Source organism: Solanum pennellii, chromosome 2, assembly GCF_001406875.1.
Source record: "Solanum pennellii chromosome 2, SPENNV200".
Classification (NCBI taxonomy): domain Eukaryota; kingdom Viridiplantae; phylum Streptophyta; class Magnoliopsida; order Solanales; family Solanaceae; genus Solanum; species Solanum pennellii.
Genome location: NC_028638.1, coordinates 49,026,451 through 49,051,420, shown reverse-complemented (window position 1 = coordinate 49,051,420; position 24,970 = coordinate 49,026,451). Strand labels below are relative to the sequence as shown.

General features: G+C 33.8%; 5 protein-coding genes across 7 annotated transcripts; 3 read left to right on the top strand and 2 right to left on the bottom strand.

Moving 5' to 3' along the window:
- The first annotated feature begins 22 nt into the window (after nucleotides 1-22).
- On the top strand, nucleotides 23-2,109 carry LOC107010994 (butyrate--CoA ligase AAE11, peroxisomal-like). The gene is made up of 2 exons (XM_015210286.2): nucleotides 23-337; nucleotides 427-2,109. Exons 1-2 carry the CDS (start codon nucleotides 140-142, stop codon nucleotides 1,954-1,956), a joined length of 1,728 nt encoding a protein of 575 aa, XP_015065772.1. The 5' UTR covers nucleotides 23-139; the 3' UTR covers nucleotides 1,957-2,109.
- Nucleotides 2,110-2,292: 183 nt separating this feature from the next.
- On the bottom strand, nucleotides 2,293-3,858 carry LOC107010995 (glutathione S-transferase F11). Its single transcript, XM_015210287.2, has 3 exons — nucleotides 3,461-3,858; nucleotides 3,310-3,358; nucleotides 2,293-2,958 (listed from the first exon to the last, which is right to left on the bottom strand). The coding sequence occupies exons 1-3, from the start codon at nucleotides 3,605-3,607 to the stop codon at nucleotides 2,462-2,464; spliced, it is 693 nt and encodes a 230-aa protein (XP_015065773.1). The 5' UTR covers nucleotides 3,608-3,858; the 3' UTR covers nucleotides 2,293-2,461.
- Nucleotides 3,859-5,617: 1,759 nt separating this feature from the next.
- On the bottom strand, nucleotides 5,618-9,771 carry LOC107010993 (phytoene synthase 2, chloroplastic). Of its 3 annotated transcripts, none has more exons than XM_015210284.2 (7): nucleotides 9,536-9,737; nucleotides 8,459-9,168; nucleotides 8,300-8,350; nucleotides 7,401-7,573; nucleotides 6,892-7,127; nucleotides 6,472-6,664; nucleotides 5,618-6,073 (listed from the first exon to the last, which is right to left on the bottom strand). In XM_015210284.2, the coding sequence occupies exons 2-7, from the start codon at nucleotides 8,940-8,942 to the stop codon at nucleotides 5,894-5,896; spliced, it is 1,317 nt and encodes a 438-aa protein (XP_015065770.1). In that variant the 5' UTR covers nucleotides 8,943-9,168; nucleotides 9,536-9,737; the 3' UTR covers nucleotides 5,618-5,893. The 3 variants fall into 3 exon arrangements, with proteins under 3 accessions (XP_015065770.1, XP_015065771.1, XP_027770651.1); XM_015210285.2 differs by lacking the exon at nucleotides 9,536-9,737 and adding an exon at nucleotides 9,322-9,433; XM_027914850.1 differs by lacking the exon at nucleotides 8,300-8,350 and having other exon boundaries at nucleotides 5,753-6,073; nucleotides 9,536-9,771.
- Nucleotides 9,772-14,206: 4,435 nt separating this feature from the next.
- Nucleotides 14,207-16,985, top strand: LOC107009137 (protein SET DOMAIN GROUP 40). The gene is made up of 6 exons (XM_015208412.2): nucleotides 14,207-14,404; nucleotides 14,495-14,645; nucleotides 14,958-15,089; nucleotides 15,240-15,380; nucleotides 15,613-15,879; nucleotides 16,138-16,985. Exons 1-6 carry the CDS (start codon nucleotides 14,256-14,258, stop codon nucleotides 16,762-16,764), a joined length of 1,467 nt encoding a protein of 488 aa, XP_015063898.1. The 5' UTR covers nucleotides 14,207-14,255; the 3' UTR covers nucleotides 16,765-16,985.
- Nucleotides 16,986-19,782: 2,797 nt separating this feature from the next.
- Nucleotides 19,783-23,539, top strand: LOC107008753 (50S ribosomal protein L15). Its single transcript, XM_015207903.1, has 4 exons — nucleotides 19,783-20,256; nucleotides 21,995-22,078; nucleotides 22,166-22,255; nucleotides 22,971-23,539. The coding sequence occupies exons 1-4, from the start codon at nucleotides 19,846-19,848 to the stop codon at nucleotides 23,232-23,234; spliced, it is 849 nt and encodes a 282-aa protein (XP_015063389.1). The 5' UTR covers nucleotides 19,783-19,845; the 3' UTR covers nucleotides 23,235-23,539.
- The last annotated feature ends 1,431 nt before the right edge of the window (nucleotides 23,540-24,970 follow it).

Below are 24,970 nucleotides of genomic sequence, written 5' to 3'. Positions count from 1 at the left end.
ATTCTTCTCTATATAAACAGAACGCTGAGCTGCATCTCTTACACAAATTCTATAGCCTATCTTTACAAACCTTTTCCATAACATACCGTTTTATTAGTAACAAATTATAAAGCAATTCAACTTTGCACTTTTAGATCCCATGGACAATTTACGTAAATGTGGAGCTAATTATGTGCCTCTTACTCCTCTCACCTTCTTAACCAGAGCCTCTAATTCTTATGCCAACCGCACCTCTATTATTTATGCAAATATTCGATTCACTTGGCGTGAAACCCATGAGCGTTGTCGTCGCCTCGCTTCCTCCTTAAAGTCCTTAAACATTGTCAAGAACGACGTGGTAAGTGTATCGATTCAAATTTTATTTAACCTGAGTAATTAATATATATGATCATATTTTAAATGAGGTTAAATTTTATGATCATGTAGGTCTCGGTCCTTGCACCAAATGTACCCGCCTTGTTAGAAATGCATTTTGCTGTGCCTATGGCTGGGGCTGTACTCAACGCCATCAATACAAGGCTGGACGCTAAAAATGTTGCCCTTATTCTCAAGCACTCCGAAGCCAAGATCTTTTTTATCGACTATGAATACATTGACAAAGCTAAAAAGGCCATTGAAATACTAATGTCTGACTTTCAAATGCCAATGCCTCTTGTCGTTGTCATTGATGACCTTGATTCCCCTACTGGAATCCGGTTTGGGGAGCTTGAATACGAGCAGTTGGTATTCCAAGGCAACCCTGAATATGTGGTTGAGAATATTGATGATGAATGGGATCCAATTACTTTGAGCTATACATCAGGTACAACTTCAGAGCCAAAGGGAGTTGTTTACAGCCACAGAGGTGCTTTTTTAAGCACTTTGAGTTTAATTTTGGGATGGGAGATGGGTACTGAGCCTGTCTACTTATGGTCCCTCTCAATGTTTCACTGCAATGGTTGGACTTTCACATGGGGAATAGCTGCAAGGGGTGGCACCAATATTTGTATCCGCAATACAACAGCCCAAGAAATCTACTCCAACATAGTGTTACACAAAGTAACGCATATGTGTGCTGCACCAATAGTTCTCAGCATAATCCTTGAGGCCAAGCCACACGAGCAGCGCCGAATAACGACCCCAGTACAAGTTCTTGTAGGGGGTGCACCCCCACCAGCACCACTACTCGAAAAAATCGAAAGGGTGGGGTTCCACGTGGTCCACGCCTATGGGCTCACGGAGGCCACTGGACCAGCCCTGATATGCGAGTTTCAAGACAAGTGGAACAAATTACCAAGGGAAGAACAAGCCAGGTTAAAGGCAAGACAAGGGCTGGGCATACTAACACTTGCTGATGTTGATGTGAAGAACTTGAAGAATATGGAAAGTGTGCCTCGTGATGGGAAAACGACAGGGGAAATATGCCTGAGGGGAAGCAGTATCATGAAAGGGTACTTAAAAAATGAAAAAGCAAATTCCGACGTATTCAAGAATGGTTGGTTTTTCACAGGGGATATGGGAGTGATTCATCCAGATGGGTATTTGGAAATCAAAGATAGAAGCAAAGATGTGATCATATCAGGTGGAGAGAACATTAGCAGCGTACAAGTAGAAAGTGCTATACTGAAACATCCATATGTTGTGGAGGCCTCTGTTGTGGCAATGCCACATCCAAGGTGGGGTGAAAGTCCATGTGCTTTTGTTATATTGAGGAAAGACTCAAACTTGAAAGAATCAGATGTCATAGCACACTGTAGGAAGAACTTGCCCGGATTCATGGCACCAAAGAAGGTTCAATTTGTAGAAGAATTGCCTAAAACAGGAACAGGGAAGGTGCAGAAGAATCATTTGAGAGCAGTGGCAAAGACATTTGTTGTGTCTGATCAAACAAGCAAAAAATCAAACCAAGTCAAAAGGGAAAAGCCTCGAGCATACGATCAAAGTCAAGAGCAGATTCTTGCTTTGTCTCGTCTTTAGTGATTTAATTTTTAAAGAAGATTGTAACACCATCACCTTCATATTCATATAGCTGTCAAAAGTCTTTTTCGATGGTTCTATAAATAAGTAATGACAGAATGAGACACATTTTGTTTATACAAATTCATCTTCTGGAGATTCTTTTTGGCAGAACTAATGCCTAGCAGAATCGAGAGAAAAAAAAGATGTTATCAACAAGTATAATTTATTCTATTTTCCATATAATTTGATCATATTTGTCATTTTAAGGTATTGGTTATTGCGGATATGTAATAGGTTACATGTCTTGATGGTACAAAAATATTTTGAGTACATAGTTAATGTGTAGAGAACTTATTAAAACCAAAGTTCAATTTCATTTTATTTTTGGTGATTACAACACAACACAACGAAACAAAAAACGCTTTAATTTCAAACCAAACTGATTAGATAGACAGAGTTGGCAATATGAATTCTCAGTATCCATGCCACTCGTAACAGAATAATCATGACGTTGTAGTGTTTGTTAAACTTTTACTTCTTCTTTAGGTGGGCCGGGTAACATCTCTAATTTCTTCATATTCATGAAGTCCAACACTTTGTTCCAAGAAGGCCTACTTGAAATATCCAAATACCAATCATGCAAATACTTCCTTTGAGTCACCAATTGTGCAAAGCCACCTTCATTCATCAAAAATCTAAGGCTAGGGAGGTGGCTTAGATCAGCTAAGGAGAAAAAATCTCCTGCTAAGTATTTACACTTGGACAACCTTTGTTCATAGATATCGAACACTTTCTCTAAATTGTTGGCACATTTTTGTACGACGATCAAGTCACTTTTGTGTCCCATTTTAGGGAATACGAGGAGTTGGAGTACCATGTTGTATACCAAGTCATTGTAGTTGTTGGATTCCACTTCTAGCCATTGATCTACTAGAGCTTTTTCTTCCAATGTGGTTCCTGTTAGTTTCTTTCCCTTGTCTTCATATTTTGCTGCATAGTACCTTATTATTGCTCTAGATTCTGGAAAAAATCAAAATCAAAATTTACATATTAACGTCTTTAATTAAATAAAGAAAAAGACCGACCTAGCTCAGCCCACATCAATAAGAGGATTTGAGCGTCAAAATCGACTGAGTTAATAAATGGACGATTTATGAAAACACGAAATGAGGTTGAATTAAAAAATGTCCTAAAATAATGGGCCATAACTCAATTCCCTCGACTCTTAATTGGGTGGATCCAAATAGGTTGAGTTAATAACCAAGTGGGTTATCGGGTCATGTTATGTTGAACTAATATTGGTACTCCTAGTGGAGTGGGCTGATTTGCCTCAATGGGCCTGGCTTTAATAATGATAGTAGATATTGTTACCGAAAAGCCTGAAATCGCCCTCTTCAATGACAGGAACCTGTCCAAATGGCTGCAAGAATATATAACAAAGCGATTCGGAGCATAAGTAATTAATGTTCTAAGTAAATATGATTTTCTTTTGATACGTTAAAAGCGACAACTAAAATATTACCTGTAAAAGCAGGAAATCAGGTTTTTTCTGCTGGAGAGAATCAAGATCAACATGTATAAGTTCATAATCGACTCCCAATTCTATAAGACAAACCATGACCCTTTGTGGACATGCAGCCATTGCTGAACCATACACTTTCACTACCATTTTTCCTCTTTTTTTTTTGTGATGTCCTAGTACACTAGGTTGAAATTTCTAATAATCTTCTTATTTGTGATCAATTATTGACCATATATATACTTTCTTCTTAAATAGACAATTTCATTAGCATGAAAAAAATAATAAAGGACCAAAGAAAAAGAGCTACTAGTGTAGTGGAGGTTGTACTTGTCATATGAGAATTAGGTGATTTTACTTTCAGTAGATGGAACAGAGTGTATTTGAACTGAATAGTAGAAAGTGAAGTGCTTAAAACGGTTGTACTTACTGGTTAAATGATTGTACGTACATTTGATGGACTTGACTATTTAACAATTTTCTTGTATTGGGGGTTGGCACGTGAAGATGAGCAGCAACCAGTACGTGGTCGAGTGGAAAGTCACACTTACCAAAAGACTGATCAAATAATAATATTAATCGGACGAACGTGGAAAGTCTAGCTTACTCCAGTTTTAATTTGTTTGTACTATTTTTATTTTAATTATAATTTTTTAGTTTTTATTTTATATGACATGTTTAAGGCCATCAAATTTGTTTGCCTTAAACACGTCGTGTAAAAAAAATAATCTAAAAAGGAACGTAGTAGAACAAAACAAGGAAAAGTTATTAAAATATATATCTTATTTTATCATAATCTTTAAAATTTTCAATCATTTTTTTGAAAAAATTAAAAATCCCCCCTTAGATTCATTATTTCCTTCTCTCGGGTACATCTCTATCCCTCTCATATTCATCCGTCCCCTCTTGAATACATCCCTCTCATGTGTGTCCGAATGTTTTATTCCCTCTCGGATACATCACTTCTCTATGTATCTAGATGTCTGTTGATGTATCTGGATGTGCAGTGATGTATCCAAAAGTCTAATGAAGTATCTGAAATCCATAAATTTTTAAGAGATATTTGCAATTTGAAAAAAGCAACAAAAATAATGTAATTAGATCTTAATACTATAAAATTTATGTAAATTAGAGTACTATTTCTAATCTTCTTTATTTTTTTCAAATTCAAGTCAAATCAAACATATGAAAAATCAAAACGGAGAGTATTTAAGAATGTAAAAATCACTATATGCATGATGTTAAAACTTTCATTTAAAAGGGCTAGTGACTTGGTGTATAGTGGAGGAATTTTTGGGTGAAATTAGATTAATCAACTCAATTAGCCTATTTTTTTCCTACAAAAATGGTACTAACTCAATTAGTATTCTCTAAGCTTAGTGACAATAATGGTACTTATAATAATAATAACAATAAAGCTAATAGTTTAGTTATAAATTTGGCCTATTTTCAACTTCAAACTTGAAACATAAAATTTAAAGTTTGACAAAAAATAGTTTAGGTTATAATATACTTTTTGAACTTTAACTTTTAATAGTGTCCACCTCTCTTCAAATCTTAATCAAATCATGTAGAAAAAAGTACTAAAAAAAATCAATATGTTTTATATATATATATATATATATATATTTATTTTTTTTTTAAGTAAAAAAATTGTTGTTTATTTGTTTGTGTATTTATATTTTTAATTCTTTTAATAAAAAATTTGGCTGTATCAGTGCCTCCCATGTAGTAAGCTACTTTGTCGTTGTTGTATTTTGTCCCCCTATTCTCTAGCAAGCTTTCATCAACTTAATTTACCAATTCTTGACAACTGTTCTATTTATTCTATTCAGATTCATTTAATCTACTCAACATTATATTCTCAAGAAATTAAGAAAGATCTTTGATAAGATTTTCTTCCATTTGTCAAATATAAAGGGTTAATTAGCCAACTCATTTTCAAAATAATTCCAAAATTTAAAAAATATATAACGTTGCAACTTTTATTTCTAACTAATTTTATGTGGTTGCTGGTTCAACTATTGATTTTCTCCAATTTGAATTGGTGTAAACATCCAAGGATAAAGTTTTTTCCTTCGATTAGTTATGACCCTTATTTTGACCGAACATGCTACATCACGATCTTGTTGACTCCTCCATGACACTTGACACGAGGCATTAAATTCAAATGGACTTTAATTATTTCATGAAGCCCAAGTAAATGTTTGAACTCAAATGAAGTCAATTATCTACATGAACAATTAACTTTTCCCCCTTGAGGATTTGAGTGTGAAGAGTGAAGACACATTAATCTACCAAGAAATAGGCATATTGAATTTACAATCTACTTTTAATGATGATGATACACATGTAGCAAATATAGCTCATTTACAATTAAGTACCTGTTTTCTTTAGTGTATGTATAGGCCTCTAATTGGCATTTAAAAACTTCATTCATGTCTTTGCTAGTGGGGAAGAAGTTGACTTAGGGGGCACTAGAGATCTTGCATAAGCAATGGGCAACGTCAGAAGCTTCTTTGGCTTGCTCACATAAGCCCTCTTTGTGAAGTTGTTGAAGTCATTTGCTTCAATCTCGTCCAGTATCTTGCGATATAACAGCAACGATGCCAACACCTGCAGTAACAAAAAAGAGTCTGCTCATTCTTCATACTAGAACAAAGATTTCACAATGTAAGTTCAATGCTAAACTAGACCATAATTGCCTAGGCACGTCGATCAAGATCTCTTTCCTCTGTGATGTAGGAACATAAGAAGCACATTACAGAGAAGATTTGAGCAGATTTAAGAACTTGATGTCAATTAGTCCATACAAACTATAGTCAAATGAGACGGAACTATTTTCTGGACTGAAGTTTATTATGCTTTGTGTAACAATGCGATGGAATGTGTTGTGTCACTATGAAAAATTTAGTTCGAATTGCCTTTTCCTTACTAATATAACAATAAAAGAAAAAGTAGCAGATGCAAACGATCAATTGTATTTGTATTCATGTAACTTTATGACTACTTACCGGCCATCTACTAGCAGAACTCAGTTCTGTGACACCTTTCTCTGCCTCATCAAAGAATTTCCTTGCCCTCTGGATTTGCTTCTTCATAAAGATTCTCCACTTATCAGTCACTTTTCCAGCAAATATGTCTTCATCGGAGAGCCCTGCCTGTGCTAATTCATCTTGAGGTAAGTATAATCTTCCTCTTCTTGCACTGTACAAAAAGAAATATGTTAAGGCATTTTAAGCACTGAACACATTGTACTTCAAAATAAACTGAAACAAATAGAAAGGCAAAGTCGCCTGTGACTTTTTAGAAACAAAATGGAGCAATAGGCATTACACTGTACTTGTATCTGAGAAACAGACTACTCTTTCGATATATTTTGGCATGTTACTTGGGAAATGATCAATGTGAACTAAATATAGCTTTGTACTTACTCTTCTCCTACATCTCTGAGTATATTGGTTAGTTGATTTGCGATCCCTAAAGCCAAAGCTGCATTATATACACTCTCTGTCGTTGCCTTTGATTCAGGTGCAATGCCCATAATTGGAACACTCATCAATCCTACTGTACCAGCGACATAGTAACAATAGAGATATAGCTCATCAAAGTTGTTGTATCTGGATTTCCATAAGTCCATACGCATTCCTTCAACCATATCTCTGAATGGCTGCACCAGGTAAATGAATAATCAGACACTTCACATGGGGAGGTTATTAAACACAAGATAAACGTCAGCCGCAGTGATAGCAAATGAAAACTAGTTGCCTAATGTGCTAACCAAATAAAAAATATAAGTAAATGTTATTAGAGAGAGAGAGAGAGATACAAAGAAGAAAAGTATATCAAATTCTATAAGTACTTGCATCCAAAAAGCACTCAGCAAAAGAGAATAGCATCTGAATCTGGCGAAGATAATGGTGATCCAATTAGAGAGATTAACCTGAATATCAACAGGAAATCTGGAAACAGTGTCGGATAAAGCTGCATCAAGCATATCAAATGGCCGCCCGTTAAAAATATCTTCTAGCCTTGCCTCCCACCTATCTAAAGCTTGTGGAGTTATGTGTGATGCATTAGGGCCATCAACAAGCTCATCAGTTCTCCTGCACCACACTGTTTAAAAAGAACACAGCTTTCAGACAACAAGGTCATCTATAAGTACGCTTAACTTGCTTGAACTACAAATTAATAGCAAGCCAGAAACATCACATATTTTTTCAATTTCAAGTGGAAATCTTTTCACTGGCAAGATCTAGTCCTTCTAGGAAACGGAATACATGAAAGCACCAAAAGTAACAGATATCTACCATAATTGACTATGCAAAAACCTTGACCAAACTTGTAAGACTGCCAAACGAAACGGTAAAGAGAATCAAATCACACCAGTTTTTCACCTAGAGACCAGAATGTTATAACTTGTAAATGGGAAGTGCCAACTGCATAATGTTAAATTATCTGGATGCTACTTTTTTTAACCTTTTGGAGTGTATAAAGCATAATATTTTGGTACATAAAGAGCGTAACTACCGGCAGTGAAAAGTTGAAAATATGTCAAAGATTCCCAAGAAAGCTGATAAAACAAACAGTTAGCATGTTACACTTCTGTGGATCCAGTCTAATAATTTAGCATTTGTTCCACTAATTTTGACTGTTGTATATGGTAAAAGAAATTAGATCTCCTCTCTTTATGCATATAATAATGTTTCATTACCTAGTAGAGATCAACTAGCACCTATAATATTCCATGTCTAACTAAAATATAATTCTCTTTTGTATGTCCTCAGTGAAGCACAGATATATACATAGAAATACTATATGTCTTGAAAGTTGAAACATCACCATATATTGCCCAGATAGCTCTTCTTCTGTCTGGAGTCATTAGCATGGTTCCTAAATAAGAACCAAACAAAAAGATTTAAATTTTGTCTTCATCAACTAATACCTTAACCAAGATTTCATAAACTAAAGAACAGATAAATAACAAAGGTTGAGACAGACCTAAGTAAAATGTCTTTGCATACTCTGCACATACTTCGCCACAACGATCATATGCTTCACTCAACAAGCCCAAATTACCCGGAAGAACAATTTCCGGCTTCACTTCTATGTCATCAGTAGATATCAGATGCCTCTTCACTAAAGCTGCCTGCTTCAATACCACCTCATACACTTTTTTTTCTGATGACACAGCCATTTCTCCAGCTGGACTAGCCACCAAACTGGACTGTACAGAAAAACTCCTTCCATTCTCAGTTCTTGATCTTCCTAAACACGAATATCTCAAATCTGCATTTAAAGACCCAAAATTCCACCCCTGTCTCCCACCTTTCTTGAATCTTCCTTTCCACATCGAATTCCTATCCCGAGATGGGAACCTGGATGATTCCAAACCCCGGTTCCCTTCTCGGACTGAATCCAAGAATCCTGTCCCATTTGAGACCTCGGAGTTCGGAGAAACAACCCACAACAAAGCAACAGACATGCTGAAACAACAGACACCTACAATTCCCAAGTTTTTGTCTTTCCTTTATGTTACCTTGTCACCTCAGCCTAGTAGATACCCACTAGAGTCTATCCACTAATTTCAAACAATATCAACGATTATAAAAATCGCATAATAAGAAAGTTAACCGACTTTGGCTTACACAAACAGATGTATAATGCACTCACTCATCAACAACAACCAAAAACCTTGTATTTCTGAGTTTCTGCACAATGAGATAAACCAAATATACACAATGAGATACAGTTATGACCACACAAAAATCATAAAGATTGAAACTTTATCAACAAACTAAAAAAAGTATCCCAATACCAAGAATTCAAATCAGCAACAGCACAAAGCCAATTACTCAACTCACCCCAAATGAATATGCTTTTTCACACTTTCTTCAAGTAATTGAATTGGAGCTTACTATATATAGTCAATTAGATTATAATAAGCTCCCTTACTAACTTTGATACACGTAGAGACTATCTAGAAAAGGAAAAGGGTGTTCAAATCTTTAATATTATATTAAGTTAAAAAAAGAACAGATTAATAATGAAAAGTACGGGGGAATTTAAAGAAATAACCTGCGAATAGCATAGCAATAGAAAGAAAGCTCCTATTAGTTGAACAAGGTTTTTTTTTTTAACACATCAACATCAGTTGAAAGAAAGTTAAAACAAAAAAAGATGGCCTCCTTGTTGCTTGTTGCTGATCACAAGAATTTTAGCAGCATTTTCTTGTTCAAATTACTCCTATATATTTTTGAATAGTTTAGACCATTCAATCTTTTTTTTTTTTTGTTTACTCGTGCTGATTAGAATTGAGTGATTCAGATTCTATCTCCTCCTAGTTTCCACCTTTTAACCTTTTGTCACTCAACTTTCACAGTTTGGTCCCACTAATGTATCATGTTTATTAAGAAATATATGGTGCGGTGAATGAAATTATTTCTTCATGACTTAACATGGTGCAGCGGATTTCTTCATGAGTCATAAGTTTTTTTTATCGACAGGATATGGAATAACTCTTGATAGGGAGAGATTTTCTCGAATGGGTCTTATGTTATGCGAATTTGAAATAGTCCAACTAGGATTCTCGAGTTTTTTTTTTTTGTAAGAGTATGCATTACATTATTTTATTTTACATTTTGTCTAGCATTGCATATACTCGACAAAATGTAACATTATATCAAAGCGAAAGTATCAAAAGTTTGGTTGATCAAGTATAGTGTAAGAGAATGACAAAACTCTGCATTGGTGGTTAATAAGATGAGTGTACTTTTTATATGATTTGATAATCCTTCCTCTTTGAATTATCTTTTAGGGTGTAAGTTAGGTCCAAGACCTAATTTCACATGATATTAGAGTCAAATTTCATTTCACTCAATATTGAGGCTCCTTAAATCAAAATAATTGTGTGAAGTGACATAAATTTATATATTGATGATTAATGAAATCAATGGACTCATTATAAAGCTTATGCGACCGTACTCCATTTATGTTAATTTTTGGAATGTGAATTAATTTTAAACGCAGAAAATTGACTAATTTCTACTTTTGTGCTACATGAGCTAACTAGCTTTCGAGGGAATTGATTATATACATAAAAGAGCACACATGAGTCTAACAAGTTGTAGCTTCATTAAAAGTTTCCAAATAACAAGTGGCGAGGAATAGAGGTCGGACCCTATGGTAGATAGTCAATAATTTCTTGATTATCAATAAAAATGATAAAGTTTAGAGTGCAATGTTGTGCTCAACTCTCTTAATTTGGTTAATCAATAAAATCCACATATTTTAAAACTATAAATACATTAATGAATAGTCACAATTTTCATAATCAAGAATATTTATTTTGAAATATTGTTGTAGGCTAAAAAAGTAATTTTGACTTTGGGAAACAATTTTATTTTTATTTTGTATTTTGACACGTGGTAGGATTGTTCCCTAAAATTTAATGCTATTGTAAAAAATATGAGCATTATTGAGTCCATTTATAAGTATTATACCAACTTTAGTAATGGGGTAAGAAGATGGTGTATAAAGAGGACACGTGTAAATCACAGCCCAATCAGTGGAAGATAACGTTATCAAAATAAAAGTGGGCAGCTGGGTTACGATGTACATGTGGCAGTTTTTAATTGGATAAAAATTCTTGCCTTTTAACCCAACTATGAGTCCCAGCGGGCCCACGGACTAGAAAGTGCCTACTCCTAATCAAGTGGACTGTGGGTCCCACCCTGGTGGGTCATACACCAGAAGGTACGAACCTAATTGTCTTAATTTGTCATTTGCGCAAAATGTCTCTAGTTCGGGGTGTTTAATTTTTTAATCGTAAAATTGTTGATCTTTGATTTTACATTTGAGAGCGTAAATATTTTTTTTATTAATTTATTTTGACTTAAAACGAAAACGAAGTTTATTGAAATATTTCTTTAAAAAAAATTGTGAGAAAATTTAGGATACAAATTTAAACATATATATGTTTGAGTATAAATTTTATGGCACGAATTATTTTCCAAACATAAGTGGAACGATATAAGCTATGTGTTCGAAGACAAAAGAAATTAAATTTAATAAGGTACTAAACTATGACGAAATACTTATGTATAGTGATACAAATTATAACTAAGGCATAACCTCAATGACACAAATTTATAACATAAGACTAATTGAGTGACCAAAGTTATATTTTAAGACATCTTAATTTTTTTTTTAGAAAGGTCTGCTTGGTGATGAAATATTTTTTTAGAATAATCAATGAAGTCAAAATTAAATAAGAGCGGACCACGTAAAAACTTGATATTGGAAAATGGAAATTTATGCATGGGCCAGAAAAGCCCACCTACGTATGCGTGTGCTATCCACAACAAGTTGAGTTGAGCCTAACTGCGGGCTCAACATTTGACACGTAGCTGTTTGTACTTCCTCCACTTTTTTAAAGAAAAAAATAATATTTGCTACGTCTCTATATTTATGTGATATTTTAAATTTTGAAATTTAAATAAATTTATTATTATTTATTAATTTTTTATATATATTTTAGATCGTCAATTATTATTATTAGTAATACTTTTTTACACAATTTATAAATATATAATTTTTAATTTTAAAAAAAATTAAAATTTCATAAGCAAAGAATCTCAATTAAATTTAAATGATTTGGTTCTTGCCAAATAAAATATGCAGAAAATAGTGATAATTTCGTTTTAGAATTTGTTTGGCAGAGATACTAATACAGTTAGGGCCATTAAATTCAACGGTGCAATAGCAGTATCAATTTTTTTAGTAATATATTTATGGCTAATGGAGCAGAACTATTTTTGGATCATTAATATAATATGAAAATGAAAAATGAAGTAATTTCCTAAGTAGCAAATCATCAACTTGAAAACTGGTCAAATAACATCTAGTTAGAGAAATGTCATTTGAAATCAAAGGAAAACATCTGATGAATTGAATAAAACGATGTTATAAATGAAAAAAATAAAAAATAACAAAAGGATGTTGTAAAATAGATTAAAGAATAAGTACTCCGTATACAATGAAGGCTAACTTAGTTAAATTGCAATTTTTTTATGTTAACCATAATTATGTCAAGAGAATTATAATAAAATAACTAACACAAGAGAGGTAAATATTTAATTATAAATCACAAGGAAACAAGTATTACGAAATCAAACTTGAGGGAGATTTAATTACTAGTTAGCTATCTTTTCTATCTTCTGAGTTGTTTCACATTTAAAAATTGTGCTTGCATAGTTTTTTTCTTGGATGCATCTTTAATTTGTTATATGTTATTCTATACCAAGTCTTTTATTGGATGCATCTTTAATTTGTTATATGTTATTTACGTGCACGTTTCTATAATGTCTCACTAAAAATTTCTTCAAATAGTACAATGAAAATGAAATGTATAGAGGCAATAGTTAAGATTTTGAGTTCTTGTTATACCCTAGCTACCACATTTACTCTAAATTGATTGTGTTGCAAAAGTTTGTTGATTAATTAATACGCAATCATACAAAAAAAAAAAAAAATAATAATATAAGAATTTAATGGAGATGATCCATCAATATTTTTCCTCGAAATTATTTTACGTTGTTTTTTTCTAAATTAGGCTAAAACTTAAGTAAAAACATAAATTTATATTGAGAAATTGACATAAATAATAGATATATAAAAGAAAATAAAAAGAAAGATATTAATCAACGGTGTCATAGCCTATTTTAACTCCTTTGCAAGGAAGGAACGAGTCACTTCCCTCTTTCCTTCACCATCAACTGGAGCACAATTTTCATCGATCTCAAGGTTATCATTAATACAAGTCCACCAGCGTGGCTACGAGCGTGGCTACGAGCTCTTTCTTCACTCACATGTCCATCAAATAATAGTCAATAAGTATATATTTTATATGATATATGTTAAAATATACATTTTGATATAAAATAATGTATAATTTATAGGATAAATTGTATATATAATAGTAAACTATTAATTCAAATTGAATGTTATAATCATGATTTAATTTAATTGTACACTATAGCAAACTGTTGCTATTTCGCCTCTCTCCTAGTGAATCTCGCTCGTCACTGTCGTTTTCTCCCTCCACTCTCTAACTTTTTATACAAACGCAAATGTATAAAATGTGTTTGTATTTGTATAAAGCGAGAAAAATTATATATATACATATATTTTCGTTCCCCTCTCCCATATCTCACTCGCCACTCTATCAGATTTCACTCGCCACCCACGCGTTGCTTTCTCTCGCTTATACAAACACAAAAGAAATGTATAAATTGTGTTTTTGTTTATATAAAGTAAGAGAAAATTGTATATACACATGCAAATACATATATTTTCGTCCTATATACTCATAATTATACAATACAAATATATTCATGTCCATTTTTTTTTTGCCTTTCTCTCTTTCTCGTTTTATACAAACACAAATTATAGAATTGATTTTTTTGTAGATGTATATTGAAAATGAAACAATTTATATACAACTGCTTTCTTTTGTATATGTATAGCGAAATATACATATTTATGTTTGCTATGGAGTGCAATATTGCAAATAACATATAAATATGATTTTTGTATTTGCTATATGTTTAAAGATTGTAATTATTTTTGATTGGCTAAATATGTAACTTGCCAAATCATATTTGGGCCATTAGCTTTTGGACTTGGGCTCACTTAAGCTGAATTGGCCCAGTAAATGAAACAGTAATCCAATTGGGCCATCAGAATTTGCTCTAACAAAAGAAACGGGAAAAAAACCCAGTTCCACCGGAAAGCCGCCATGGAAGAAGCTGAAGAATTGAACCTGAAGAGCTTTCTGAAATGGGCAGCGGAGCTGGGAATATCAGATTCTCCTTCAACTTGTTCAACCCAATCAGATTCATGTTTGGGAAACACCCTTTGTGTCTCTAATTTCCCTAAAGCCGGAGGGTATGTATTAATCACAATTCTTTTCTTTTTATTTTTTGATTTTCTGATATGAATCTGATGTGGAATGAATGATTTTTTGAATTGATGAAGGAGAGGTTTAGCAGCTGTTCGTGATATTAAGAAAGGGGAATTGATTCTTAGAGTTCCAAAGGGAGCGTTAATGACTAGTCAAAATCTTATGATGAACGATGTGGCATTCTCCATTGCTGTCAAGAATCACCCTTCTCTTTCCTCCACACAGGTTATTCTTTGGAGTATAAGAATTAGAACTTTGAGTTAGGAACTTTATGTTTTTGGAGTTTTATATGATCACCTAGTAATATGAATTTAACTCAATCTGATTGTTGTACTTGAACCGAAAGGCTGGATTTTTGTGATGAATCTGCAGTTTCTTCAAGTGTTTATAGTTTAACGCCGTTGGTTGTGCAAAGTGAATCAAATCTCCAATATCAGAGTGTTACACACTTGTTCTACCCTATGTGATTTGTTTGGTATGTAATGATGGTTTCATTCAATTTCATGTTTATGTTATTTGATCTTATTTTTACTGCAGATATTGGCTGTTGGATTGTTAAATGAAGCGAACAAGGGTAAGAGTTCTAGGTGGTGGCCCTATCTAAAACAGTTTCCCCGCAGCTATGAAACACTTGCGGATTTTGGCAAATTCGAGATACAAGCATTGCAAGTTTGTAGCAATCTCTACAAGTTAAAATGTATTTCATAGTTTGAAAACACTTCTTCTGTTCACTGCATTGCTAATGTCTATCATAAAGCATCATAATTGACTGAAATTCACCATAAAAGACTTCATCTTATATATCTCCACTGCTTTTAGATTGATGATGCCATATGGGCTGCACAAAAGGCTTCTAGGAAGGCTGAACAGGAGTGGAATGAAGTGACTCAGCTTATGCATGAACTGAAGCTCAAGCCACAATTTCTCGCTCTTAAGGCATGGCTCTGGGCCTCTGGTTCTGTAAGTATGGAGTGAACTCAAGTGCTAATCTGGAATAGTGCGATGTCATTTCTTACTCCAGTGGTCTGATTAGATATCCCTAATCATTGCAAGATTCAAATGCGGTGTTTGATTCGTGATCTATCTAACACTGTCTGTCTTCATTCACAATGTACTTGAGCACCACTGTCTATCAATTAGACTATTTCTTGTCATATTCATGGTTTAACATGAAAAAAGTTTCTTACTGAAGATATCCTCGCGGACCATGCATATACCTTGGGATGAAGCTGGATGTTTATGCCCTGTGGGAGATTTCTTCAATTATGCAGCACCTGAAGAGGAAACATCTATTTATGAAGATCAAGGTGCTGGAAAGCCTTATTTTATGCAAGAAAACAGTACACTTAAATCAGAAACTGAATTGGATTCTACCACTAGGCTAATAGACGCTGGATATGAGAAAGACGTTTCTTCATACCATTTCTATGCTAGAAGAAACTACCGGAAAGGAGACCAGGTGATTCTGAAATGCTTCCTTCCTTTTAATACTTCTTTTCTTTACGTGTGGCATTCAGTAAATTAATAGAAGTGGTTCCTTTCCATTAATAAATTGTGAGGTGGATGCTCCATTACTTGATATCAGGATATTAAGAACTACAAAAATGAACAGCGCTTGCATTGCATCAAATGTCAAGTGTCATTATCACGACAGTTTGAATTATTTTCTAGTTTGAAGGAGTTGCACTCATCCCACTAGCTTGATTGATCACTGCAGGTTCTTCTAAGCTACGGAACCTACACCAATCTGGAGCTTCTACAACACTATGGATTTCTTCTGACTGAGAACCCAAATGACAAGGCCTTTATACCTTTAGAACCAGATATGTATTCTCTCTGCTCATGGGATAATGAGTCACTATACATTCATCCAGATGGGAAGCCATCCTTTGCACTACTATCAACATTGCGATTCTGGGCAGTCCCTAAAACCAGTCGCAAATCTGTTGTACACCTTGTTTATTCAGGGAACAGACTTTCAACAGAGAGTGAAGTTGTTGCAATGAGATGGCTTATTACGAAATGCAGAACCACATTGGAAGTTCTTCAAACAACTGCTCCAGAAGATTGTAGGTTGCTCAACATCCTATATAAGTTTCAAGACATTCATAAATTCCCCGAGATCAAAGAGATACCACCACCACTTGCTAGTGAGCTTTGTGCTTTTATTGAAAAAAACAAGAATGTGGTCAGTGAAGGAATTTGCTCCATGTCAAGTGTAGCTAGAAGGTCCATTGAGAGATGGAAATTAGCTATTCTGTGGAGGTATCTCTACAAGCAAATACTTTGCAGTTGCATTATACATTGTAGTGCTGTAATTTATTATTTAGGGGTCGATCGGTAGGAAGTATTAGGAGAAATAATTCATATATTATTTAGTACTATGTTTGTAGGAATTTTGGACTTATTCATGGATTAGTATACATCCTCCATGGTATTGTAGGATGCATTACTAATACCTTCCATTAGATGGTATTAGTAATACATACGATTTAATACCATGGAATTAATCTATGTAAGGACAAAAATATCTCTCAAATCATTTTGTTTATTTTCTTGATTTTATGTTTTATCTTTGTACTAGTAAATATATTTAAATAAATAAGCTTGTAAATTTTATTATTTTGAGAGAGCTGTTTGTTGCTAAATAAATGAAAAGCGAAATGGTATTTGTATCCATTTGTATTTTTGACCCTTTTACTCACCCTTTTGTCATCTAGACCCCTGAACTCATCCAAACATATCATTTTAAACACAATTATGATGTGACATCCTATGTGGAAAGACTTCACATGTAGCGTGTGATACACACAAAATTAGAGCGTGAGACACCTTAAAAAGTTTGATTTTTACCTTTAAAGACCATCTTTTCTTCTTTATTTTCACTCAACACCATTGTTGGACAAATTTGAGCTTTTCTCTTGTCTTTTTTAATTCTTTTTCTCTTCAAATTTTTTCTCTTTTATTTTTTCCTTCGGTTTACTTATCTCTTTTTTGTGTTGATTGTATTGTATCTTTGTTGGTCTTCACTATGACGGCTCGATGTAGTCATAAATTCACAAAACTAATTTGTTATTCTTGAAGCTTCATCAAGCTTATCAATGGAGTTTTTCATTTTTCAATGCCTTATACCCACAAAAATACACACAAAATCGAGGTTTTGAAAAAATAAATATGACAAAACGAAAAGAACTATGAGGAAAATTGATTTGTAGCAAAAAGAATAAACTTAGAGAAAATATTTAGGGGTGGGACAATATGTGGGGTGGGGTGTTAAGAAGAAGAACAAGGAAAATGGTGGGTGAATCCAAAAAAAGAAGGAAAGAAGTGGAATGGATATAAGAAATTTGGTTGGGGTGGGGCAGCGATTTGAGTGTTTTTTGTTCTTTTCATTTATTTATCTTTTAAGTTTTAATTTTCTTTTCATATTAATATTCATGAGATTATATTTTTATTTTTTTGCCAATGTGTACGTGTTTGTGCAACACGCATCATACCACATAAAAATTGTGTTTAAAATATTGTGTTTGGATGGGTTCAGGGGTCCAGATTGACAAAATGATAAGTAGAAGGGTCCAGATACAAATGCAAGGGTTCACTAGACCATTTCGCCTAAATGAAATACAAATAAATACAATATTTGAAATGTGAGTTGTTTAACATTTACTAATTGAAAAGATAAATATATCACCACACAATGTTTGTGATCTTAATTAAATATGTTATTGTTGATATACACGTGGTTTCTAAGTACTTTTATTTTATATGATTTATCAAATATTATACATATTAAAATTACAACTTGTAATTTTTATGTATAAATATAGATGATTTATTTGATTTTACTATTATTATCGTATTTTCGATTTTAAAACGAGATGATTTATCTTTTTTAAAATTGAAAATTGACGTTTTATAAGTGAGTAATTCTACTAAGATGACAATTATTTACCCAAATAATTCAAGTTAGAATAGCAAACATGACAACAAACTTGTTCTTCTCCTAGCTAGTTACAAGGCCATAAAAAAATAATATGGTCTGATAATTATCTATCTTGATTCAATTACATGAAATAGAAAATCTCATAATAATTCAAGGTTAATCTTTTTGTCGAGTTTTACTTCAAACACAAGTTGAGCTGACAAGCAATAAATCAAATATGTGATAAAAAATGAACCATGCACTATCAATTCCTGCATTACTAATCTCTATGTAACTAATTTCTGCATTACTAATCCATAAGTTATTAATTTCTTACTAATTCATACATTATTAATTCCTACTTTATTTATTTGTACCAAACGACCCTTAGTATCTCAAACTACCCTTAAAAATATGAGAAGAAATCCAGCTAAGAGTTAAAATTAAAGGAATGTTTTTGACAACTTTCCTCTTCTTATTTTCAATTTCAAGTCAAATAATAGGGATAATTGTGTAAAATGACAAATTAATAATGTAAAATAAATATAGTAGATACCGTTTGATTTATTTGTGTTCCATAGCAAACTGTTTGTCAGTTGCCTTTCTCCCTCATATTCTCTCTCGCTACTCTCCTTCTCTCGCTTTATACAATAGAGCGAAAATTGTATAAAGTAAGAGAAAATTGTATATACACATACAAATACATATATATTCGTCCTATACACTTGTAATTATATAATGCAAATATTTCCCTGCCCAATTTTCTATTGTCTTGCTCTCTTTCTCGTTTTATACATACACAAATTATACAATTGATTTGTATAAGTTTTTGCAGTGTATAAGGATATTTTTGTATAATGTTCATTTAGATATATTGCATTGCACAAACTTATACACATACATAAATTGAAATATGTTTGTATAATGTATATATACAGAATTATGCATCCAAACTAAGGACGAATCTTCACTATATAAATATACAAACAAATATTTTCTCTTTACTTTATACACTTTCTTCTGCACTGTATAAATATACTAATTATATAATTTACCAAATAACGATTCATCAGTAGTTTACAAACAAATATTCTGTTTTCTCTTTTCTCTTTACTTTAAACAACTTCTTCTGCACTCTATAAATATACTAATTATACAATTCACCAAACAACGATTCATCCGTAACAAATTATAATTTTGCTACAGAATGCAATTTTGAAAAGTTTGCCATCTCATAAAATTAAGAATTTTATATTTGCTATATGTGAGAGTTGCCCAAAATAATATGTATACCTATAGCCCATAGGTAGTGAAGGGACCAAATCTAATAGTTAAAACGAAACTTACAAGCTAAAAGTGTAACCAACATAACTTTTATTTAAACTATATGGACTAAAATGTAATAAAAAGAACTAGTATCAAATTAACAATACGCGACCTGGCAACTTCACACAAAACTTATAGCAGTGTAGTCACATTGCTCAACTATAAACCCTAGAAGAAATGTTGAGAAGAAGAATCACTTCACTACTATCATCGTCTTCACTCCAAAATGTTCCAATCTATGGCGAACCCATCAAGATTTCTCAATCCATATTCACATCTTCACAAAAGTTTCCATTTTTGCAATTCTCTCAACGCCCCATCTCCAGCTTTGGATCATTGGGGTGTCAGTTTCGCAGAGCTTACAGTCTTCTGAGCCTAAATGATTTGCAAGATAACAAAGGTGCTAGGAAGCAGAAGACGCGGAAGGGAAGAGGTATTGGGTCTGGTAAAGGAAAGACGGCGGGTCGTGGACATAAGGGTCAGAAAGCTAGAGGGACATATAAGTTCGGGTTTGAAGGTGGACAGACCCCACTACGTCGCCGTGTGCCTAAACGTGGATTTAAGAACCCGTTCAGTCTCACATTTCAGGTATTTTTACTCTTGGGTGGATTGGGATTTCTGTTTTTGGTTTGATTTCAGCAGTTGATTGTTTTCGTGTTTATAGCTGGGATCACGTCAAAGTTCAAATTTTGAATGGTTTGAATGTTCTCTTGAAGAGTTACATAAAATAACTTTTTAAAATGATTATGATAGAAGGTAGAGCATTCATTGAGTAAATATGTCATTTTACAAATTAGTTTCTAGTTTGCTTGTTGATAGAGTAAAGGAATAATTGTTCCATAACTAGGGTTCTACTTTTTGTTAACGTATAGAATGAAAAGAAAGTTAGACATGTAAAATGGGAGTGGCAGTTTGGAAAATTTGGTCGTTTGTTTGTGTTTTGTGTGAAGATTGTACTGAATTAGCCATTTGGTTATTAAGTTATTGTGTCTGTTATACTTTTTAGCTATGTAGTACTTTTTGTTACCTATGTAGTACTTTCTGTTAGCACGAATTTCAACTTTCTTGATTTCAGACTCTGTAGCTTCTTCTTTCCTAGAAATGTTATTGTTGTGTAGTGATCCAGTAAAAAGGGTAGGTCTTGACTCACTAAAGCCATCTGTGATCTGAAGCTCTTCAAGTTGTAATTTTCGATGTGTCTGTCATCAATCAGAACTTGTCCCTTTATTGGATCATATAAATTGTCTATCAAGCAAATAATGGTGGGTTTTCCAGAACCACTTTGCCCAACAAGTAGTACTGTTTTTCCAGATTCGTTCCTGGGAAGATTGATCGATCAGGCTTAGAAGGATGATAAAAGAAGACATTCTTCTGCTCTATCTTTCCTCTTTATACCTTTGTGACTTAAAGCCCTTCAGGATTCTCAAGTTCAATCTCAGTCTTTGAACGAAAATAGCATATACAGATGCAATTGCACTGCTACCTGTCGCAAAGTCAGAAGTCATACTTTCAGAATCGACTATATTTTTCCCCATACTCATCAAAAGGAAGAAAACTTGAAACAGTTGCTATGAACGGAGGAAGTTTTGTCCTAGTCTTCCCCCATACCAATATGTTAGGGCAATGGCAACTGCAGTTAGAAATTGAGAGCAAAACAAGCCAGCACCAGAAAGTAGCGACTGTCCAATGTTTTCTTTTCTGGGGCTTCCTGAGATTCTTCAAAGTGGTCTAACATTCTATATTGAGAAGAGAAAGCTCCCCGTACTCATCAAAAGGAAGAAAACTTGAAACAGTTGCTATGAACGGAGTAAGTTTTGTCCATTAGTCTTCCCCCATACCAATATGTTAGGGCAATGACAACTGCAGTTAGAAATTGAGAGCAAAACAAGCCAGCACCAGAAAGTAGCGACTGTCCAATATTTTCTTTTCTGGGGTTTTCTGAGATTTTTCATAGTGGTCTAACATTCTATATTGAGAAGAGAAGGCTGTGATAGTCCTGTGATTGATCACTGCTTCACTTGCTAGCTTGAAGAATCTTTCTAAGAGTAAAGGTTGTATAGATATTAGTACAACTTCTACTTAAATGTGTTGTTTGCACCATACAGGTGCCATCAATTATCATGACAGGAGGCGGCACATCTTTTTCTTACTAAAATTCCTCCTTTTTTGGATGATATATGGTAAATACGTCACTAATTATTTTATCATTGAGTAAAGATATGTGAATATTTGTTTAGTTACTAAAACCACGATGGCTTTAAAGCCTTGGAGTAATGTTAGTGGTTCTCTTCTGATTAATTATTCCTTGTTTATGTGCTCCATGCAGCCAGTTGGGTTGGGAAAGATTGCAAATCTGATAAATGCTGGGAAGATTGACTCGTCAGAGTTGATCACAATGAAAACTCTAAAGGTAATCGTAGCTTATGGTATAACTATAGCATTATATTGCTTAATCATTTAGCACCTTCCTTTACAAAACAACTTCTTGTGCCAATAGGATTCCGGTGCAATAGGAAAGCAAATAGAAGATGGAGCCAGGTTGATGGGGCGTGGGGCTGAACAAATTCAGTGGCCCATCCATCTAGAGGTAATATTTAGTCAAGACTAATTAATATAGCTTTTTTATTCAATTTGGTATTCATTGTTAAAAAACAATAGTCCCTCTATTCCATATTAACTGAATTTCTGACACAATGCACACTTGTTAAGAAAAACATTCAAGGACATAATTTAAACCTTACTTTCCACTGTTGTTCTTTGTGAAATTATAAATATAACTTTGCTAGTAGTGCAAGTTATCTCCTTGAAAATATCAAACATCATTAAAGGAATGAACAAAAAATTTCAAACATCCATCTTGAAATTTGAACAATTCAATTATTTTGAGCAATGATAAAAGACCCAAAAATTCAACTAATGTGGAATAGAGGGAGTAATATTGAATTTGGTATTGCACTTTATATAAAGGTCATTTGGTAGAAATAACATCAATTACAGTTTGCATTTGAGCTGCTAAGTGGTTCTTGACCTGTACTGCTATTTATAGTAAATGTGTTGCAAGGTATAAGTATTTGTAAAAGCTCACGTCAGTTCAGCTTTATCAGAAATGTGCTGTGTACAAATATTGATGGTGGAGAGGGGATATTTTCATGTTCCTTAAACATAGATGTTTGGCATGATCCCTTTTCTCTCTTTGTTTAGGGTATCAATTTATTGAGAATATGCATCACATTTGCTTGCTAAAATGGCCAATGATATCTGTCATCTCAGTGTACTCATCCAACATCAACTGTTGATGACAGGTCTCAAGGGTGACCGCTAGAGCTAAAGCAGCTGTGGAAGCAGCGGGTGGGTCTGTAAGGAGAGTGCATTACAACAAACTTGGGTTGCGGGCACTACTGAAGCCTGAGTGGTTCGAGAAAAAGGGCAGGTTGCTCCCAAGACCAGCAAGGCCTCCACCAAAACTGAAGGATAAGGTGGATAGCATCGGGCGGCTGCCTGCCCCAACCAAGCCACTTCCTTTTGAAATTGAAGAGGCTGAGTCCATGTCTGCTGCCCCGGCTTGATAGTGACTAGCTTTCTTCATGTTTTATAGATCTAGGTTCCATCACAAGGGAGCAGTTTTTGGCTTCATGTAGCTTCCCTAAAGCCTTTATACTTGGTTTTGAGTGTTCCCCAGTTGTCATAGATATTCAGAAATAAAATCTTTTCACTTGCTGAATTTTTTGAGTGACCTTAAGTTCACTCAAGGTTGTATTCTCATAGGTGTTTCTGGATTCCCAACAATAACTTTTGCTTCTTTAGATTGAAACCAAGTGTCTTAATATTTCATTCCAAAAGCAGGCATATGAAGATGAAACTTTTCTTTAGAGATGGTATCTCTTTTCTTTTACATTCCAAATTTCCAATGTCTGCCTTTTCTATTAATAAAACTTTGATGCTCTGAAGATGACAATTTGTACAATTAATAGCAAAGTGGACTAATTAATTAGTGAGAAGATTGATTTCATCTAACGTATGATTGGTCATAAGTTCTATTTATGGTGTCTCAATATTTTGGCTGCTTTGCATATATAAAGATTATGTGAAATAAGAAAGGAGAAAGCTCAATAGTCATATCCTGAAGATCCTGTAATATATCTCTTGATTTCTTCCCTTAGATATGATTCTTGTAACCTTATAAATTCCTTCATATTCATTTAGTTCTTCCAGCCTGGGAAGAGGTCTCTGCTGTTGCCTTCCACTTGCTGGCATGGTTTGGCAGATCTGACGTTGGCTTGCTGCTCCACACCGTCTTGTCACATAACGGTATTCTTCTGGTGTTAAATCTCTATGTGAAGGTGTACTTTTCAGTTTGTCTCCTTCACAGTTTCGTGTTATTGCCTTGGAACTGTTTTGGGTAAAGGTTCAGTTTTTTGGGAAGAAGCTGCTATTTTCTTGAGGAACAAACGCTAGTTATTTGCCCTCGTTGTCAGTTTCTTCACTAACAGTAGTTGAAAATGTCTGATGATAAAGTTTCTCCGTCTTTAACAGTATCCAAAATTACAGATTACAAATTAAACGGGTCTAATTATTCAGATTGGAGTAGGAAAATCAGGGTCTACTTGCTTAGTGTTGAAAAGGATGACCATCTTAGTTAGGACCCTCCTACTGATGAAACTAAAAAAGCTTGGATGAGAGATGATAGACTATTCTTGCAAATAATAAACACTATGGACAATGAAGTAATTGGTTTGGTTCATCACTGTGAATTTGTTAAAGAGTTGATGGATTATATAGAGTATCTATATTCTGGCAAAGGTTATGCAACTCGAATTTATGAAGTTTGTAAGGCTTTCTACTGTCCTGAGAAGGAAGCTAAGACACTCACTATATACTTCATGGAGTTGAAGAAAAATTTATGAGTAACTGAACATGCTTTTGCCATTTAGTACTGATATCAAGGTGCAACAAGCTCAGAGGGAACAAATGGCAATAATGAGTTCCTTAGCGGGACTTCCCACTGAGTTTGAGACTGCTAAGTCACAGATACTCGCCAGTTCTGAGATCACTTCTCTCAACGATGCGTACAGACAGTACTCCATCCAATCAGCTAACCAAAGTAGTTGTTGCAAAAGGAGAAGAAAAAAATGATGCTAGAAGAAACTGTTTAGTGAGTTAATTCTTTTGGTTGTCTCCTTTTCTTAAACTATTTTGTGAATCTGTCTTAAATTCATCGATGGGACATGTCATGTTGATTGCAGTTTCAGGCAATGTCGAAATGCTTTTTAGCTGGAAGAGAAACTAATGTTGAAGCTGCTGC

Coding starts and splice junctions, on each gene's coding strand:
- LOC107010994 (XM_015210286.2), top strand. CDS start 140: ATGGACAATTTACGTAAATGTGGAGCTAATTATGTGCCTCTTACTCCT. Junction 338..426: donor ACATTGTCAAGAACGACGTG/GTAAGTGTATCG, acceptor ATGATCATGTAG/GTCTCGGTCCTTGCACCAAA.
- LOC107010995 (XM_015210287.2), bottom strand. CDS start 3,607: ATGGTAGTGAAAGTGTATGGTTCAGCAATGGCTGCATGTCCACAAAGG. Junction 3,359..3,460: donor CTGATTTCCTGCTTTTACAG/GTAATATTTTAG, acceptor ATATTCTTGCAG/CCATTTGGACAGGTTCCTGT. Junction 2,959..3,309: donor GGGCGATTTCAGGCTTTTCG/GTAACAATATCT, acceptor GATTTTTTCCAG/AATCTAGAGCAATAATAAGG.
- LOC107010993 (XM_015210284.2), bottom strand. CDS start 8,942: ATGTCTGTTGCTTTGTTGTGGGTTGTTTCTCCGAACTCCGAGGTCTCA. Junction 7,128..7,400: donor GATTTCCTGTTGATATTCAG/GTTAATCTCTCT, acceptor TACCTGGTGCAG/CCATTCAGAGATATGGTTGA. Junction 6,665..6,891: donor CTCAGAGATGTAGGAGAAGA/GTAAGTACAAAG, acceptor CTTTTTGTACAG/TGCAAGAAGAGGAAGATTAT.
- LOC107009137 (XM_015208412.2), top strand. CDS start 14,256: ATGGAAGAAGCTGAAGAATTGAACCTGAAGAGCTTTCTGAAATGGGCA. Junction 15,090..15,239: donor TCGAGATACAAGCATTGCAA/GTTTGTAGCAAT, acceptor CACTGCTTTTAG/ATTGATGATGCCATATGGGC. Junction 15,880..16,137: donor ACTACCGGAAAGGAGACCAG/GTGATTCTGAAA, acceptor TGATCACTGCAG/GTTCTTCTAAGCTACGGAAC.
- LOC107008753 (XM_015207903.1), top strand. CDS start 19,846: ATGTTGAGAAGAAGAATCACTTCACTACTATCATCGTCTTCACTCCAA. Junction 20,257..21,994: donor CGTTCAGTCTCACATTTCAG/GTATTTTTACTC, acceptor TGCTCCATGCAG/CCAGTTGGGTTGGGAAAGAT. Junction 22,256..22,970: donor AGTGGCCCATCCATCTAGAG/GTAATATTTAGT, acceptor TGTTGATGACAG/GTCTCAAGGGTGACCGCTAG.